Raw genomic sequence first — 18,691 nt, forward strand, 5'->3', positions numbered from 1 at the left:
TTCTAAAGCATAACATTCTGGTTTGGGAGTAATAATTTCAATTGAGATAAAAATACTTACTTAGGCTACTTAGTTGTCTAATTATATTTGCCAAAGAAATATTGGTCACACATTCCAGTTCATTCTTGATGCCTCTAGGCAGGGCTGTGTGGCACAAGTGCCTCGGATCGATGTTTCTTTTCACTAATGGCATCTTGAGTTCAACCTCTGTGCCAGTTCACCTGCAGGACACCAAATAGTAAATTAACATTATTCAATCTCAACCAACACAGTGAGAACTTACCTTTCACATTTAATAAAATATTTGCTAGTATAAGACAATGAAAATGGAATCACCTGACTAAATGAATCAAAACTGATTTTTTTTTAAATTTTATTTTATTAAATTTATTGGGGTGACAATTGTTAGTAAAATTACATAGATTTCAGGTGTACAATTCTGTATTACATCATCTATAAATCCCATTGTGTGTTTATCACCCAGAGTCAGTTCTCCTTCCATCACCATATATTTGATCCCCCTTACCCTCATCTCCCACCCCCCACCCCCCGCCCCCGTTACCCTCTGGCAACCACTAAACTATTGTCTGTGTCTACGAGTTTCTGTTTCTCATTTGTTTGTCTTGTTCTTTTGTTGTTTTTGGTTTATATACCACATATCAGTGAAATCACATGGTTATGGAAGGCAGTGTGGAGGTTCCTCAAAGAATTACGAATAGAATTGCCATATGACCCAGCAATCCCTCTCCTGGGTATCTACCCAAAAAATCTGAAAACATTTATAGATAAAGACACGTGTGCTCCAATGTTCATTGCAGCTTTGTTTACGGTGGCCAAGACATGGAAACAACCAAAATGTCCTTCGATAGATGAATGGATAAAGAAGTTGTGGTATATATACACAATGGAATACTATTCGGCGGTAAGAAAAGATGATATAGGAACATTTGTGACATCATGGATGGATCTTGAGAGAGTAATGCTGAGCGAAACAAGTCAGACAGAAAAAGAAAACTGATTTAACTTTCTTTCACCTTCAACTATTATAATGTCAATACTATATAAAACATTGAAAACAAAACCCTTACTTTCAATGTCAGCTGCTTCATGGTGATTTTATGATCACCATCACTATTATTCTCCTGAAACCACTGTTTTTACGTACTACAACTAGGGGTTTTGTTCTAGAGTTGGTGTGAAAGGTCCTCTCTAAATAAGTGCCTAAGAGGATTAAAGCAACTGGAATAGTATCAAATTTACATTTCTACATAAAATGTATCAGACGTTCAATAGCTCAGACATCAAGTATTTCAAGTACCTCTATATCCTCAATCGCATAGAAACAAACCAAATCTTATTTAATTGATCAAAGAGTTCAACCTTCTTTGAATTAGTCCTCATTTCTCAGGCTTCCCACAGGCACAAATTTCAACTATCAGTTAAGTAACACTAGTCCCCCAGCAACGTGGTTCCAATTCCACTCACCACAGTATATTAACTGTCAGTAACTGTGTAAATGCAAACTTTTTTGCTAGCACTTCAGTTCACACATCACTATGTTGATATGATCAGTGACCAATCACGTTACTTTTTTTGAAGTAGGTTGGTGATTGGTCACTCTTTATCTGTGATTAAATCTGCATATAGACAGCAAAGCAAAGAGCTAGGTAACCTTCTTACCTTCCAGTGATAAATGCATGTGAAATTTTACAAAATAGGTAACTGAAAAAGGGAACTGGTCAACAAAGTAAAAGTGTAGCAAAGAAACAAAAAATAATAATGCTAAAAAAATGATAATGAAATTCAAATTGAATGTAAGTGGAGTAACAGAAGCAATAGCTAGCTGATTGTGGGACTGTTTACCACTGCCACTGTTTGAGAGACTATAGATATGCAGTCAAAGGAATTAGTGAAGGCAAACTTATTGACGTAATTGAGGAAAGTGGTTCTGACTAAAAGATGTACCAGAGGCAGTGATGCCAGCAAAAAACTTCACACTAAAAAGAACTCAGAGCTATTTCACCACATTAAAAAGTGAAAGCTAATAAAATGTAGAAAGGAGTAAGACAATTTGCCATGGTACAGAAAAGATGCTCTCTCTGATAGCTGTGCTATTAGAAGTTATACAAGAAGGCAAGGCACGTTCAAACTACTCTTGATAAGTTTTTACAAAGAAATAAAATACTTTAATTCTGTTTCTAATATTTTATATTATGCTATACTAAATTAATGTTTTACTATTTTTTTCATTCCTCTATGCATTTATAACTGACATAGGAGTTTTTCATGTTTTGGTGATTTTTTTTAAAGATCACGGAACCATTGTAATTTTTCCTGTTGATTACCAAAATAGTCTCTGCAGTTTTAGTTTCTATGGTCATTTTTTTTGGTCCCACACTATCATGCAAAGTGAGGACTGCCTACTTTCCTACTAGCAACAATGTTTACTAAAGGAAGTAATTTGTTATTTACTGAGCTTTAGACTATCAAATGAAAAGTTTTAGATAAATCTAATTGCACTGAAATGTTACTTACCAACATTCTTTAAAAACAAACTTTTGCATGAAATTTGTCTCCTCTAACCTGTTTGTTCAGCATTCTCTACATTTTTAAAACCTTTTAAAAATTGTACAATATGAAACACAAAAAAAGTATACAAAATTGCACAATTCAATGATTTAAGCAAACCACATAAGAAATAAAACATCGCCTGGGACCCAGAAACCTCACACTTTGGTTCCCTCTGCAATTACCCCTTGCTTTCCTCCTCCCCAAACATAACCATTATTCTGACTTTGATAAGCATTGCCTTGTTTTTCTTTATACTTTTATTATAACACTTAGGCAGGTGCTCTAAACACTATAGTTTTTATTGCTTTTTGAAGTTTGTGTAAATGAAATCATATAAGTATTTTGTCTTACCCTTTTCATTCAACATTGTATTTGATTGTACCATTCATTCAGGTTGCTTTATGTAGATGTAAGATGTTTATTTCTATTGCTGTATTATATTCCACTGTATGATTACACAATTTATTTACTCATTCTAATGTTGATATAAGTGAGTTGTTTTCAGTTTGAGGCTACTATGAATGTCAAACTGTTCCAAAAGCGACTGTACCAACACATACGCCTTCTGGCTGTGTAACTGGCTCCTGTGGCTCTGTATTCTTAATACCAGGGGTGCCCAAAACACCTATACACATGACTTGTATTCATCTTCTGTTATCAGTATATATTGAGTATTACAATTTTAATACTTTTTTCCTTTCTTAAAATGTGTATACATTTTTTTTTGGCACCCTCTGTACTTGATACTGCCCACTTTTAAATTCTAGCTATTCTTATAGGTATGTTGTGATAAATTATTGTGTTTCCCCAAGTTACTAATGAGTTTAAGCACCTTTTCATATGTTTATTGATTTTCTGGATTTTTCTCTTTTGAGAAATGCCTATTCAATTCTGTTACCCACTTTCCATTTATCATTTATTGTATTAGGGCAGATTTGTAGGAACACTGGCTATGAGCCAACAGAAGTTATGTATTATGCAAATACCTTCTCTTGTGTCACTTGCTATTTTACTTCACTCTCTTGATGTCTTTTAAATTCCACTCAATATGGTGGAATTTATCAATCTTTTCCTTTTAGGATAAATATGAAAGTATAGGTTTTAAAATACATTTTGCACTTTTAATCTTTAATGTGGAATTAATTTTTGTGAATGGTGTGAGGCAGCAGTCCACTTTTTAAAATATGTTTCAGCACCATTTATTGAAAAGACCAGTCTTTCCCCCTTTGCTCTACCTACAGTGGCACTTTTGTCATAAATCGAGAAATATATATACATACATATATATCCATTTTGGGGTTCTGTATTATTCCACTGGTCTACCTAGAGCTAATGACACACTATCTTAATGGAGCTTTATATTAAGTTGGTGCAAAAGTAACTGCAGTTTTTGCAATTATTTTTAACCTTTTAAACTGCAATTACTTTTGCACCAACCTAACAGCAAATCTTGATATCCAATAGGGCAAGCCCTTCTACCTGGTTCTTCAAAAAAGTTCTATTCATTCTTGGTCCTTTGTATTTCCATATGAATTTTAGAATCAGATTATCAAATTACACACACACACACACACACACACACACACACACACACACACCCCTATTGGGAATCTAAGTGGACCTGTACTTAATCTACAGTGGGGAGAACTGATATCTACGTATACAGCACTGTATCTTCCTATCCATGAACATAATGTATCCCTCCAACTATTTCAGGTTTTTAAAAATGCCTTAATGTTTTACGGTTTTAAGAAGTCTTATACATCCTTTATTAAATTTATTGGTATATATGTGATAATTTTTTGATGTTAGAAAGGCATGTTTTACTTTCTCTTTATTGCATATACAGAAATAGATTTTTTTGAACATTGATCTACATCCAGAGACTTTCCTAATCTCTACTAACTTATCCGTAATTATTTTGGATTTTTTAAATGTACATAATCTATCATATGTGAATAATGATTATCTCCTCCTAATCTTTTTTTTTTTTTTTTTTTGCCCCATCATACTAGCTAGAACCTTTAATACAATGTGAAATAAAGGTAATGATAACAAGCGTTCTTGTCTTTTTCCTGAACCAAAGGGGAAGCCTTCAACATTTCACAAGATGTCTGCTATAGGGTGTTCAGTTACTGTTGCTTTGTTTTATAGGCACCTTTCAACAAATTAAGGAAGTTCCTATATATTTCTAGTTTGCTATTTTTAAAATCATGAATGTTTTTATCAAGTCATTGATTTTATCAAATGATTTTCGTCTGTTATAAGGATCAGGTAACTCTTATTGTTAACCCGGTTAGCTACATTGGTTTTCTTTTTATGTTAAACAACTTTGCAATCTTGGAATACACCCAGCTTGGTTGAGATATATGTGGTAGGCAGAATAATGGCCCTCAAAAAATATCCATTTTCTAGTCCACAGAATCTCTAAGTATGTCATATTACATGGCAAAGGGAAATTAAGATAGCAGATGTAATTAAGGTTGCTAATCAGCTGACCTCAAAATAGGGAAATTTCTTTTTTTATATATTGCTAGATTTGGTTTTGGTTTGTTATTACGCTTAGTAATTTTTGCATTTATGTTCATAAGAGAAATTTGTACATTATCTTCCTTTTCATGTAATGTCCATGAGAGGCTTTTTGTTTGCTTTGTATTAAAATTGTGTTGGTCTAATAAAACAAGTTGGGATATATTCCCTTTCACTATTTTGAAGAATTAGTATAAAATATGCATTTTTTTCTTAAGTTTGGTATAGTTTACCTATGAAACCATTTAGCCTCAAATTTTCTTTGTGGGAAAGGTTTAAAATTATGGATTATCTTTCTTTAATTGTCATAGAATTTTTGAGATTCTCTATATCTTCTATGAACTTTGATAAGTTGCTTTTTCTAGGAATCTATCCACTTCATCTAAAATTTCAAATTTATTGACATCAAATTAATCTTATAATTTGCCTATAAGATTATATTCTTTTTCATTTTATTACAATAATTAATTTTGCATCTTCTATTTTCTTTTCTATATCAGAAAGTGTTTATCAATTTTACTAGTCTTTTTAGAAAACCAATTTTTGGCTTTATTGAATTTCACTATTGTATATTTGCTTGCTATTTCATTATTGCTGATTTACTATTTCTTTTTTTCTGCCTTCTGTGGGATTAATACGCTGTTATTTTAAAATATACATATATAGATGCTTAGCTTATTGATATTCAGCTTCATTTCAAGCATGTGGTTTTAAAGCTATAAATTTCCCTCTAAACATATATTTAACTGTGTCCCTCATATTCTGATATCATTTGATTATTGTTCACTGCAAAATACATTCAAAGTTGCATTGTGATTTTTATTTGATCCACGGATTATTTGGAAGTATATTATTTTAATTAACAAACATATGGAGATTTTCTATTATCTTTTTGTAACTAATATCTAGCTTAATGGCATTGTGGTCAAAGAATACACTGCATCATTTCAATCCTTCAAAATGTATTTATATTTCACTTACTGCCCAGCATAGTCAATTACACATAAAGAACATATATTTTGTTGTTGTTGGTTGCAGTGTTCTGTATATGTCCATGAGTTGGATTTGCTAATTGTGCCCAAATCTTCTATAGACTTACTGATTTTTTTGTCATCTGGTTCTATCAGAGGATATGTGCAAAGGTCTCCCACTATGATCACAGATTTGTCAACTTCTCCATATGATTTACATATTTTGAGACTATGGTATTAAGTAAACTAATCATAAAGTTCCCACTTCATTTCTAGTAATGTGGTTTTTGGCTTAAAAGTCTATTTTGTTTGAAATTAATATAGCAATACCCACTACTCTCTTTTAGTTTTTATTCTCATGATTAGCTTTTCTCATCCTTTTCCTTTCAACCTTGCTGTATCCTTGTGTTTCAGACATGTCACTTCATAACATAGTTATGTATTTACTATTTTTGCATCAATAGTCCAGTTTGATCATCTTTAAGTACTTCATTAGCATGATGCTGACATTCCCTCTGCCCAGGATACTTACCCTCCTGTTATCCACATTGCCTCCCTTCCCTACTCTGGCTTGTTCTTCAGATTGCAGCTCAAATGAGAGCATCCCCTGATCTCTAGTCCCAGAGTAAATCAGTTCCTTCTGTTAAAATAGCAATTTAGGATTTTTCTTGACAGCATTTGTCTCAGTTTTAAATTATATATCTTCGTGATTGATTTATGTTTTCCTGTGTTAGTTATAAAGCAGGGATTGTGTGTTTTGTTCCTCATAGTATGCTGGGTGCCTGGTACATGTCTGGCACATAAAAATATGCTCAATATATATCTGTTGAATACCTAAAAAATTCGTAATTCCAGCTCAAATCTGTCCCCTAAGCTGCAGATGCATATTTGCAACTGTCTCCAGGACATCTGTACTTGGAAGTTCTGTAAGATTCCTCAAGTTCAGTATGTCCAAAACTAAACTCATTATATTTCCTCTTTAAATATAGGCATCATCTTCAATTCTGCCCCATCATGACAGTTCTTACCTGTATCCAATAGGAGATTATCCTTACTAGTTTTATCTCATTAACATCTCTCATATTCTACCCTTCTTTTTCTATTCTAACTTCTACTGCTTTAATTCAAACCCCAGTCATTTCTCACTTGGTTGGACCAGACTTTGTCTTTCCTCTAGCAGCTTCTCCCTGCCACTCTATCTATATTACCATTCCCACCAATCCATCCTACAGCACAGCTTTAAGAATATTATCAAAATTTTGAATCTGGTAATGTCATTCTCCTGAAACAAACAAACAAACAAAAACAAAATAAAACATACCTTTCAATGATTCCCGGCTGTGAGAATAAAGTCTAAACATAATATACCAAGTTCTTCAGGATTTAGTGCCCCCCTCCCGCCGCCACGTCTCCTAGCCTCATTTCTTACTACACTCCTTCCACCTTTTCCTCTAATCACGCTGAACACACCTTGTTTTCCAGTCCTGCCTTTTCTCATGCTGTTCTCTGTCTAGAATGCCTTTCCCTTCCTTATCTTCACAGAGAATATTTAATTGCTCACGACTAGACTCACACATTACCTCTTTACTGTAGCATTACTGCATCTTCCAGGCAGATGTAAACATCTGTTCTTTGGTGCCCACAACTCTGACCTGTGTCTGCATCTACCTAAATACTAACAATTACACTCTTCTGTATTGTAGATGTCTATGCTCAAATGAGCACTCCTAGGAGGCAAAAATTGTGCTTAACTCAGCTTGCATTTCCAAGATCTAGAAAACAGAAGATGTTCAATACTTGATGATAAAAGAGAAAAGAACAAAACAATAAACTGTAGGAAGGCAAAAAAAAAAAATCTTTAGGTTATTGAGTGCTGAGGACATGCGCGCACACAAACACACACCTTACTAAAGCAACTATTTAATTATAATTCTAAGGAGCTACTCTTTTCTATGTGCATAGAAAAGGAATACATTTGAGAAAAATGATACCTTATTGTTTGTATTGTGGAATCACAGGCTTGCTTGTTTCGCTCTCCCAAGAGCAAACGTGGATCATATCTTATTCATTTCTGCATCTTTAGGGACTACGTCAGTGTCAGGGTACAGCAGTCACACAAATTTTGATCAGAGGAATGTTACACAGCATACAAAATAGTTTCAAAATATTATACTAAACTCAAAAGAAAAATGGCTTTTGTTGTGATTAAAATAGTGCCTTTAGGTAAAATACAAAAGCTTTTTGGAGAGGAAAAACTCTCCTCAGCCTTCCCTTTTACTTCAATTTCAATGCTGGATTCTTTTTCTTATCTGTCTTGTTCCTTCATCATTCTAATGATAATTTATCTAACTCAACTATCAAAGTCTTTGTGGCAAAAAGTAAAATAAAACCTACGGACATCATCTCCTAAATCCTAAGAAAATTGCCTGATTTCTGATTGTTTTATAGAGGTCCCAACACCATCTATAATGTAGAATCCTTTGTCAGATAGGGAACAAGTGAAAAAAAATCCTCAATGCTAAAAGCTATAATTTATTTAGCAAGCAAAAATAAAATCAGAATTTTTAAATACTACAAATGATACATTTTCTTTTTAAAAGAAATAAAAAATTGCATAAAAATGAATTGCATATACTTTACATCTTTTAATCTATCATTGCCGAACTTGCCTATTTGAGGGTGAAACCCTTTTATTTAACAAGAAAGGTAAATTATATTTTATGCTAAAGCATAAAATAAGCAATTTTAAAAAAATTGTTAATCTATTTTCTTAGGTCACAACTAAAGATACCATCATAACAGACAAAAATTGCCCAACGATATCCCAGAGAAGAAACAGCTAAAGGAGTTTATCACTACCAAACCAGTATTATAAGAAATGTTACAGGGACTTCTATAAGAAGAAGAAAAAGATCAAAAATATGAATAAAATGGCAATAACTACATATCTATCAACAATTACTTTAAATGTAAATGGTTTAAATGTTCTAATCAAAAGACACAGCATGGCTGAATGCGTAAGAAAAGAAGACCCTTACATATGCTGCCAAAAGAGACTCACTTCAGATTGAAAGACACACACAGACTGAAGGGATGGAAAATATATTTCATGAAAATGGGAACAAACAAACAAACAAACAAACAAAGCTGGGGTAGTAACACACCAGACAAAATAGACTTCAAAACAAAGATTATAACAAGAGACAAAGAAGGACCCAGCAATTCCACTTCTGGGTCCACAACCTACAGATTGACAAGGAAGAAATAAAATTGTTTTTATTCATAGATGATATGATTATCTATGTAGAAAATCACAAACACTAGACAAAAAACCTCTTGGAACTAATTAACAAAGCAAGGTTTCAGGATACAAAGTTAATACGTAAAACACAACTGTTTTTCTATATACCAGCAATAAACAATTGGAATTTGAAGTTTAACACACATCATTTACATTAACATCCCCCAATAACAAAATACTTAGTTATAAATCTAACGAAATACATAGAGAAGGTCTATATGAAGAAAACTACAAACCTCTGATTGAACAAAATCAACGAACTAAACGGAGAGGTATTTCATGTTCACCGATAGGAAGATTCAACCCTGTCAAAATGTCAGCTCTTCCCAATTTGATCTATAGATTCAAAGCAAACCTAATCAATGCCCAGCAAGTTATTTTGTTGATATCAACAAACTGATGTGAACTTTGTATGGACCCAGAATAGCCAATGCAATACTGTAGGGGAAGAACAACGTTGGAGGCCTGACATTATCCAACTTCAAGCTAAAATAATCAAGACAGCGTGGTAGTGGCAAAAGTAGAGACAAACAGACCAGTGGAACAGAATACAGAGCCTAGAAACAGAGCCACATAAATACAGTCAACTGATATTTGACAAAGAAGCAAGGGCAATACAATAAAGATAATCTAGACAATCTTTTTAAAAAACAGGGTGCTGGAACAACTAGACATCCGCATGCAAAATAATGAATATACACCCAGACCTTACACCCTTCACAAAACTTAACTCGAAATGGATCATAGATCTAAATATAAAGTGCAAAACTATAAAATTCCTAAAAGATAATGTAGAAAATCCTGATGAACTTGGGTTTGGCAATAACTTCAGATATAACACCAGATTTATGAAAACACAATTGATTAGCTGGACTTTATTAAAAACTTCTGCTTTGCAAAAGACACTGTCAAGAGAAAAAGAAAAAAACCATAGACTGGGAAAATATTATTTGCAAAAGACTGAAAAAGGACTTTTATCCAAAATATACAAAGAACTGAACAGTAAGAAAACGAACCTGATTACATATTGGGCAAAAGATCGAAACAGACACTTCACCAAAAAACATGTAGAGATGGCAAATAAACAGATGAAAAGATGCTCAACATCAAATGTAACCAGAGATTGTAACTTAAATAATGAGATACTGCTACAAATCTATTAGAATGACCAAAATCCAGAAAACTGACACCACCAAGTGCTGGTGAGGATGGGGAGCAACAGAAACTCTCCTTCATTGCTGGTGGGAGCAGCCACTTTGGAAGACAGTTTGGCAGTTTAAAAAACTAAAAAAAACCCCTTTTAATATGATCTAGCACTCATATTCCTTGGTATTTACCCAATGAATTGGAACCCTATGTCCATACACTAGCCTGCACATGGATGTTTAGAGCAGCTTTATTCACAACTGCCAAAGCTCGGAAGCAACCAAGACGTTCTTCAGCAGGTGAATAGGTGAATAAAGCATGGTCCATCCAAACAATGGAATATTATTCTGTGCTAAAAAGAAATGAGCCATCAAGCCATGAAAAGACATGGAGGAACTTTAAATGTATATTACTAAGAAAAAGAAGCCAATCTGAAAAGGCTACACACTGTATGATTCCAAGTATATGACATTCTGGAAAACGTAAAACTATGGAGACAGTAAAAAATAGTGGTTGACAGAGGAGGTTGGGGGAGGGAGAGATGAACAGGCAGAGCACAGAGGATTTTTTGGGTATTCTGCATGAGACTAAAATGGTAGATACATGTCATCATACATTTGTCAAAATTTCCAGTACATGTAACACCAAAAGTGAACACTAATATAAACTATGGACTTTGAGTGGTAATGATATGTCAGTGTTGGTTCACTGAAGGTAACAAATGCACCACTATGGTGAAGGGGAGGTTGTACATTTGTGGGGTGAGGGGTATGTGGGAACTCTCTGTACTTTTTGTTCAATTTTGCTGTGAACCTAAAACTGCTATAAAAAATAAAATCTATTTAAAAAGTCATAAAAGATGTGACTGTATTTAATGCCACAAAACTGTATACTTTGAAAATGGTTAAAATGGTAAATATTATGTTATGTATATTTTACCACCATTTTCAAAAAATCCTAAGAGGGGTCTAGCAATATTACGAACTCCAAAGGCATTCTCTTCAGATGTCTGTCTACTGTCCACTTCTTCCTGCTCCAGCTAGTGTCTTAGTCTGTTCAGGCTGTTATTACAGAACGACATAGACTGGGTGGCTTATAAACAACAAAAATTTATTTCTCAGACAGTTCTGAAGGCTGGCAAGCTTAAGATTAGGGCAGATCAAGGCAGTACAAGATCAAGATATCTGGTGAAGGCCCACTTCGTAGATGGCTGTCTTCTCACTGTGTCCTCACATGGGAGGAAGGGGCTAGGGAGCTATTATAATATCATCACTTAAGAGTTTCCTTTAAGGCAATATTTTTTTCTAACTATATATACATTGTCACTTAACATTGTCAATAGGTTCTAGAAACTTTTAGCAAAACAATACGCAATGATAGCAATTTTACCATAGACTAACTGATACAATCAAGAGTGAGGTGCCTATAGCATCTCTTCAATGTTGAAATGACATCATTCAAGGACCCGCTGCACTTCCTTCTGGCTTAGACCTTCTATGGTGGTGCTGGCTCAGAGTGTGGTCCTACACCGGCATCAGCAGCATTAGCATCACCTGGGAACTTGGAAAAACTGCAGATTTTTAGTCCCACCCCAGAACTTCTGATCAGAATCAGCTTAACAAGATCCCCAGGAAATCAGAATACACAATGAAGTTTGAGTACAGTGTTTCTAGAAGACTTAGCTCTTGTACATCCTACCTCCTCTTTTGGGTTCCTAGCAAGAGTCATGAACTCTAGTGATAAAGGAAGCAAGATACAACACATGTCAAATGGACAGGCCAAGTTTTTACAAAAGGAGATGGGTAGGTATATACCGTGTTTCCCCAAAAATAAGACCTAGCCGGACAATCAGCTCTACTGCAACTTTTGGAACAAAAATTGCTGTAAGACCCGGTCTTATTTTACTATACTATAAGACCGGGTCTTACATTAATTTTTGTTCCAAAAGACTCTTTAGAGCTGATTGTCCGACTAGGTCTTATTTTCGGGGAAACACGGTAGCAGTGTAAAATAAAAGTTAAAAGGGTATCAAAGGGTGTCGCTGGGAAAAGAGAAACAGTCATGAGAAAAACTGGTGAAATACCAAGTCAAAATGGGGTAAGCCAATATCAGGGACTAAGGGGGCTGGGAAAGCAGATTCATGCTTACGAAAAGAAACTGATGGACCAGGAAACTAGGGAGAAAGACTATAAAGAGGGTTTACTAATGAGAAAAAAATAATGCCCTACAATAATTCTCCTATTCTGAATTCTCATTTTGACCAAAATATTTCTTAACCCTTTCACCCTGAATGGATTTAAGAGTATAATGTTCTTTTGAAATACCAGTATCATTCTCAGATTGCATTTATACACCAAAAGTAAAGTCTTTACAGAGAATATCCAGAATACAATGAGAATATTAGCTTCCTCATTTTGTGGAAAGCAAGGCTCAAAGAATAACCAGACACCAGAAAGCCAACATGAGATAAAACTTCTTTCAGTTTTAGTGTCATATACATTAAAATAATAAACTAATATTGGTATTTAATATTCTATCTGGATAAAACATTTTTATTTTGTCCTTTGGCAAAAATATTGCTAGGTTACTTAATCTGTAAATTTAAAAGGCAGTTCCAAAAGTGGGTAGGAGTAGTCTGACCACAGAGGAGATGGGTTTGAAATTGGCTCTACCACTTACAAACTGTGCTGAGGACTTACTCTCTCTACTGGGGCGAGTACTACCTACTTCAGTTGGTTGTTTATGAGAATTAAATGAGAGTGGTTAGCATAAGCCTGGTACATAGCAAGTAAGAACTCAAAAGTGCTTACTACTATTTGCGTGAAAAAATTTTCAAAATATCTCTTGTAAAGGAATCTTCCAAGGGTAAAGGACTACACTTATCTTAATATTATTGCAATTACTTTCTTTCATTTTAAAGGACAGTATTTGAATGAAAGGAAATAGTAATAGTCTGGATTTCAGCCACCTTCTCTTCTAGGAACTATTATTTTGCATGACCACAGATCCATTATGCATATGCTTGTAGGAAAGTGCTTTGTTGAATCTTCAGATGGACTGTCTTGGTTATAATCAATAATCAAATCTGAATGTTAGTTTTTAAGACTCAGAAACCCAGATTCAAGGTTTTAGGAGCTTTGTACCAGGAATCAGGGACAAAGACCAACTATATGTTTCTTATTAGATCACAGTATCACAAGAAGCAATTCTGTAATGAAAATGCAGACTTATCTTTGTGTCTACACTCCTAATAGTCTAAAAGTACATTCCATTAAATTGCCTTAGAGACTTAAGCAGTGGTATACTTCCACCTCCTTTTTATACCACAGGATGAAGGACAGAAAAAAAGAGATCCAGTTTTCAGAGTTCTAAAAAGTTCACTTACATGCAATCTATCTTCTAAAAAAGATACAAACTGCGAAACTATTCTTCTGTGAGGATCCCTCCTTACACACAACACTTCTCTGGGCTATTCCAGGCCATTTAAGGAAAGTAAAAACCTTAGTCTCCATCCTTTTATCACCTCTCACATTCCTCCAGGGCTATGACTTCCTTACTTCTACCAAATAACCCAAGCCCATTTTGTGTGGTAATTTTTTAATAATTGTGCATTGTTACAAGTATTGTCCAGGTTAGACAACCTTAAGTGCCTCAGGACCTATAGATTTAAAATGACCATAATTTTTCTTTGCAATTTTTTAATACCTGATCTCCACACTCTTTGAATATGGGTCGGCCCTGTGGTGTGCTTTGACAGTATCATGTGGTGGAAGTGACACGGTGTGACTTCCAAGTCTAGGCCTCAAGAGCCCTCACAGCTCCTTCAATTGCTCTTAGAACTCTTCCACAGACTAGCTCAGATCAACTCCAGAAGAGACATGGGCCAGCCAACACCCAGAACAAACTGCCAGACACGTGAGTGAGGTCCTCATAGACTATCCAACTGCAGCTGAGCCATCAGGTAACTGACTGCAGCCATGGAGTGACCTTGACAAGATGGATTGCTCAGCTGATCCCAGCCCAAACTGCTTGGCCTACAGAATCAAGAACAAATAAAATGGTTGCTTTAAGTCACTAAGATTTGGGGTGGTGTATTCTCCTGTGAGAGGTAAGATACAGCACAAACCCTCTTCTAAAGAAATGAAATTATTTTTGCATAACGTAAAACTAATGAGCTGTACTATTTTGCCTTCAATTAAATCAACTTGCTAATCTGATTACAACTACTGGACTGGATCTAAAAGCAGCCACATATGACAAGACATAGAAAAGGTCTATCTCCTATAAAGGGACATGTCACAAAATACTGCCCCAATGCATAATGTCAGGGAAGACAGTGAGAAACTGAAATTCTTTATTAGGTAATATGAATGCACAACAAACACTGAAAACCTGGTCGCTAGAGCTGCTATTGCATCCTGAATAATCTGATGTAAATCCTTATCCTATAAATACTAGGACCCGGGGGGCTGTGTATCCACTCAGCCTCGTTACTTCCCTACTCTGGAGACCTACTTTGGAGCAAACCTCCATGGCCTAAGGAAACCTGAACCTTTTCTTAATTTATTTTTTTATTAGTTTCTCTGCAATCTGAAAAGACCTACTACCAGTATGTTGCATTAACAACTTCATCTATAGTTACACTTTAAGTGGTTTTTAAACATTTATAAAACATTTCTAAATAATCTCATTTGAGAAGCAACATGGCATAGTGGACAGAGCAGACGTAGGGTCAGGGAGACCTAAGTTCAATCAAACTAATTGTGCGATCATTAAGAGTTATTTTAAGGATTAGAAATAAGAGAATTATATGTAAATGGATTGAGTATCAAAAGCATTCAAATACTGTTTTGAATATCTGGTAAATCATTATAATAAATTCTATTTTTCCATAATTTAGTAAGATTATTAAACACATTGATCTTATTAGTTGGCTTTTCTTATGTAACAAACCACATCAAAAATTAGTAGCTTAAAATAACCACCAATTCTGAGTCAGCAATTTAGGGCAGGCTCAGCTGGGCAGCTGTGCTGACCGTGGCTGCCATGCTCAGTCATGCGCCTAAGGACAGCTGCCAGGGAGTCGGGACTGGCTGGCCTAAGATGGCTTGGCTGGGATGGCTTATCTTTATTCCAATTGATCTTTCATCATCTATCTGCCTCGCCTAGACTTGATTACATGTGGAAACATGCAAGATCTCCTAAGGCCCAGGCTCAGAACTCATAAAACATTACTTTCACTGAGTTTATTATTCAAGCCAGGACTTAAAGGAGGGAGGAGCTAAGTCAAGGAGGGGCTTATTGTAGTAAGTTTTGCAAACTACCATAGATCAATACATTAGATATTGCATTAGTCTTTTAGGGAAATATAACTCCTACTAAGTGCTAGGCACTTGGCTAAATGCTATATACATGTAGATGTCGATGTTTTTATATATTTAATCATTACATTAAATCATTACAAAAAAGTCCTCAGGAGATAGACTATTCCTATTTTATATGCGGGAAAATTCAAGTTTAGGGAGGCTAGTAACTAGTCTAAAATACTATTACTTATACATAGCAGAGTCGAAGTTGCAAATCAGGTTTTCTAGCTCCTACCTAGTTCAATGTTTTTTTCCACTGTATCATCCTACGTTGTCTAGAAATCGATTACAAGATCCTAGTGGTTCTATAGCATTTCCACAAAGTAGCATCTAAATAATGTCACATACAAAACAATATTTTATGTTATAACTTCAGATGTTTTACTTGCTTATTTTGGCACAGTCTATGTAGCCTAACAATTCACTTGTGGTCAACTTAAAAAAGCAGTTTACACGGCACAGGAGTCATCTTGTTTCAGTTTGATTCTAGGAACTTTATTTTTCTTTCAAAGAGAAGAATTCATTCAACAAATTTCTACCAAAAGCCTGTTGCTTATGCCAGTCACTGTACTAAATATTGAAGATACAGCAAGATAATCTGCTCTCATAAACTTAATTAAAAAGTTTTCTCCCATATTAAGATGGCCTCCTTAAAATTCCTGGGATCTACTATTTTAAAAGCTGTACATTCCTTTTTAGAAACCTTCCAAGAGCTAATAATATAAAAGTCAACAAATGAAGTCACCTGGAAAAGATATTCACAAATATGCATTTAATTACTAGAGTCAGAAGCCTGTCAGTCATTCTTGACTCCTCCCTTTACTCAGCACCCACAGCTTTCATTCCACTTGGTTGATCCTATCTTCAAAACATGTATCTAGTCCGTCCACTACTCTCCACCTCCACTCACACTACCTTGGATCGAGCCACCATCATCTCTGGCTCAGACTATAACTGACACTCACTTATCTCCCTGTGTCCATTCTTGCTTTTAGAGGAGCCAGTGATATTCTTAAAATTTAAACATGATCATGTTCTTTCTCCTGTGTAAAACCCTTCACAGTAGCTTCCATATTCTAAATGTAATCCGTTCACTGTAGCTTGTAAGGCCCTCCTTACCTTTCCATCCTTACCTTCTCTGGTGCTCGTCACACTACCCTCTTTCCTGTCACACCAGCTCTTTTCCACTGCAGGGACGTTCGTTGTACACTGTTTCCTCTTGGCATCACTGGCTCCTTTTCATTTCTCAAGGCTCAGAAAGGCCTTCTAACACCTCTTAAATAGATCCCCTTGTTATCCCATTATACTGTCCTATTTGTTTCCTTCATAGTGTGTTTTCAATTTATAAGTGCATATTTACTTGTCTGTCTATTGTTGTATCTTTCTTATTAGGCTATTAAGTTCCATGAAAGTGAAAAGTTTTTCACTCATTACTGTCCCATACTTAGCATACTGCTTACTACATAGAAAGTGTTCAAAAAATACTTTTCAAAATAATCAATGTCTACTTTTTGTATGGCACCATATTGGCTTATTCTCTAACAGCAGCAGAGAATGAAAATGAAAATGTCTCTAGGGTCAATATTCAACATGAAAATAAAATTTATTACCTAAAAATAAGTATCTGTTACCATCACCTTAGATTATTAATTGTCCAACAAATAAAACCTAGGTCCTATGTGCCTGGAGTATCTAGGATTAGTAGTTTGCTACTTGGAAACAGGGATAATCGTATCACTGCCAGTGTGACTTTTCACAAGAGGCTTTTCCCACCTCTTCTATTTCTCTACAGGAGCACTTCTCAGGTTAAATGCCACATTGTTGAAATATACAGAAATGCAATGTATACACTAATTTCCAAACACAGTATAGTTCCAAAGACAGAACTACACTGTTTCTGGCATAAAAGCAGTAACTGTTGAAACGGATTTTTTAATAATGGTTGTCTGCAGACAACTGAAAAGAGGGAAGGAATTCCTAAGGTCAGTTATTTTAAAGTGAAATAACATGTCCATATGGCATGTAAATTAGTACAATGAAGTAAATTTAGGTAGTGCACTAATTTTTAAAAATTACATTGAACAGTTAGCATCAAATAAAGTGTTTTCCCAACTATATTCAGAAACAACACATAGTGATGTGGTGAAATAACCACATCTTTTAATATGGTGAAATAACATTTATTGCTGCCGGCTACATAATCAATATATGTTTCTTGAATAATATTTGGAAAATAGCAACTTACATAAGAATAAAAATCATTCCAAATCCCAGAAACCAGAGAGACTAACAGTTAACATTTTATTCAATAAATAACTATATTTTAGATATACTACAGCATTATATAGATACACTCTTAAAAAGAATCTAATTCTCTGAACATATTATGTACCTGCTGTCCAATCACAGACTTCTGGTTCATGCCATTCTCTCGAAAGAATCAACCCAATCTCAATCTACTTACCTTTAGGATTGAGAATTATTTAAAATCTCTTAGTATCTATTTTATAAGATCTTTGTGGGGATTTAACACTGCACATTAAGAGCCTACTACAGTAAGTGCTATACAAATGGTGGTCATTGTTATTAGTAGGAAGTCTCCTCGTTAGTGGAACTTTCAGATTACTTCAGTCCTTCTCTTGTACTATTTGTATGTCACTTACATTATAGTGCCTCATGAGCCAATACATGTCTTATCTCCCTCATTAGGATCTGAGATGATGTGGGTAGTTTCCAAGTCTCCCACAAGTTTATACTCCCACAATGTATACAGAAACTTAAGGTCAATTAATGACCTGTAAGTCATT

At 34.8% G+C, this 18,691-nt stretch overlaps 1 protein-coding gene across 12 annotated transcripts in view; it reads right to left on the reverse strand.

Annotated features, from left to right (window-relative positions):
• Positions 1-18,691, reverse strand: part of WASF1 (WASP family member 1) — a 49,564-nt gene that overhangs the window by 17,498 nt on the left and 13,375 nt on the right. For all 12 annotated transcript variants that reach the window (XM_074333422.1, XM_019735044.2, XM_019735048.2 and 9 more), the window contains one exon: positions 61-221. In XM_074333422.1, coding sequence (XP_074189523.1) covers positions 61-193 — 133 coding nt within the window. In that variant the 5' untranslated portion in view covers positions 194-221. The remainder of the gene's footprint in view (positions 1-60; positions 222-18,691) is intronic.

This window comes from Rhinolophus sinicus, linkage group LG05 (assembly GCF_036562045.2).
Source record: "Rhinolophus sinicus isolate RSC01 linkage group LG05, ASM3656204v1, whole genome shotgun sequence".
Taxonomy (NCBI): Eukaryota; Metazoa; Chordata; class Mammalia; order Chiroptera; family Rhinolophidae; genus Rhinolophus; species Rhinolophus sinicus.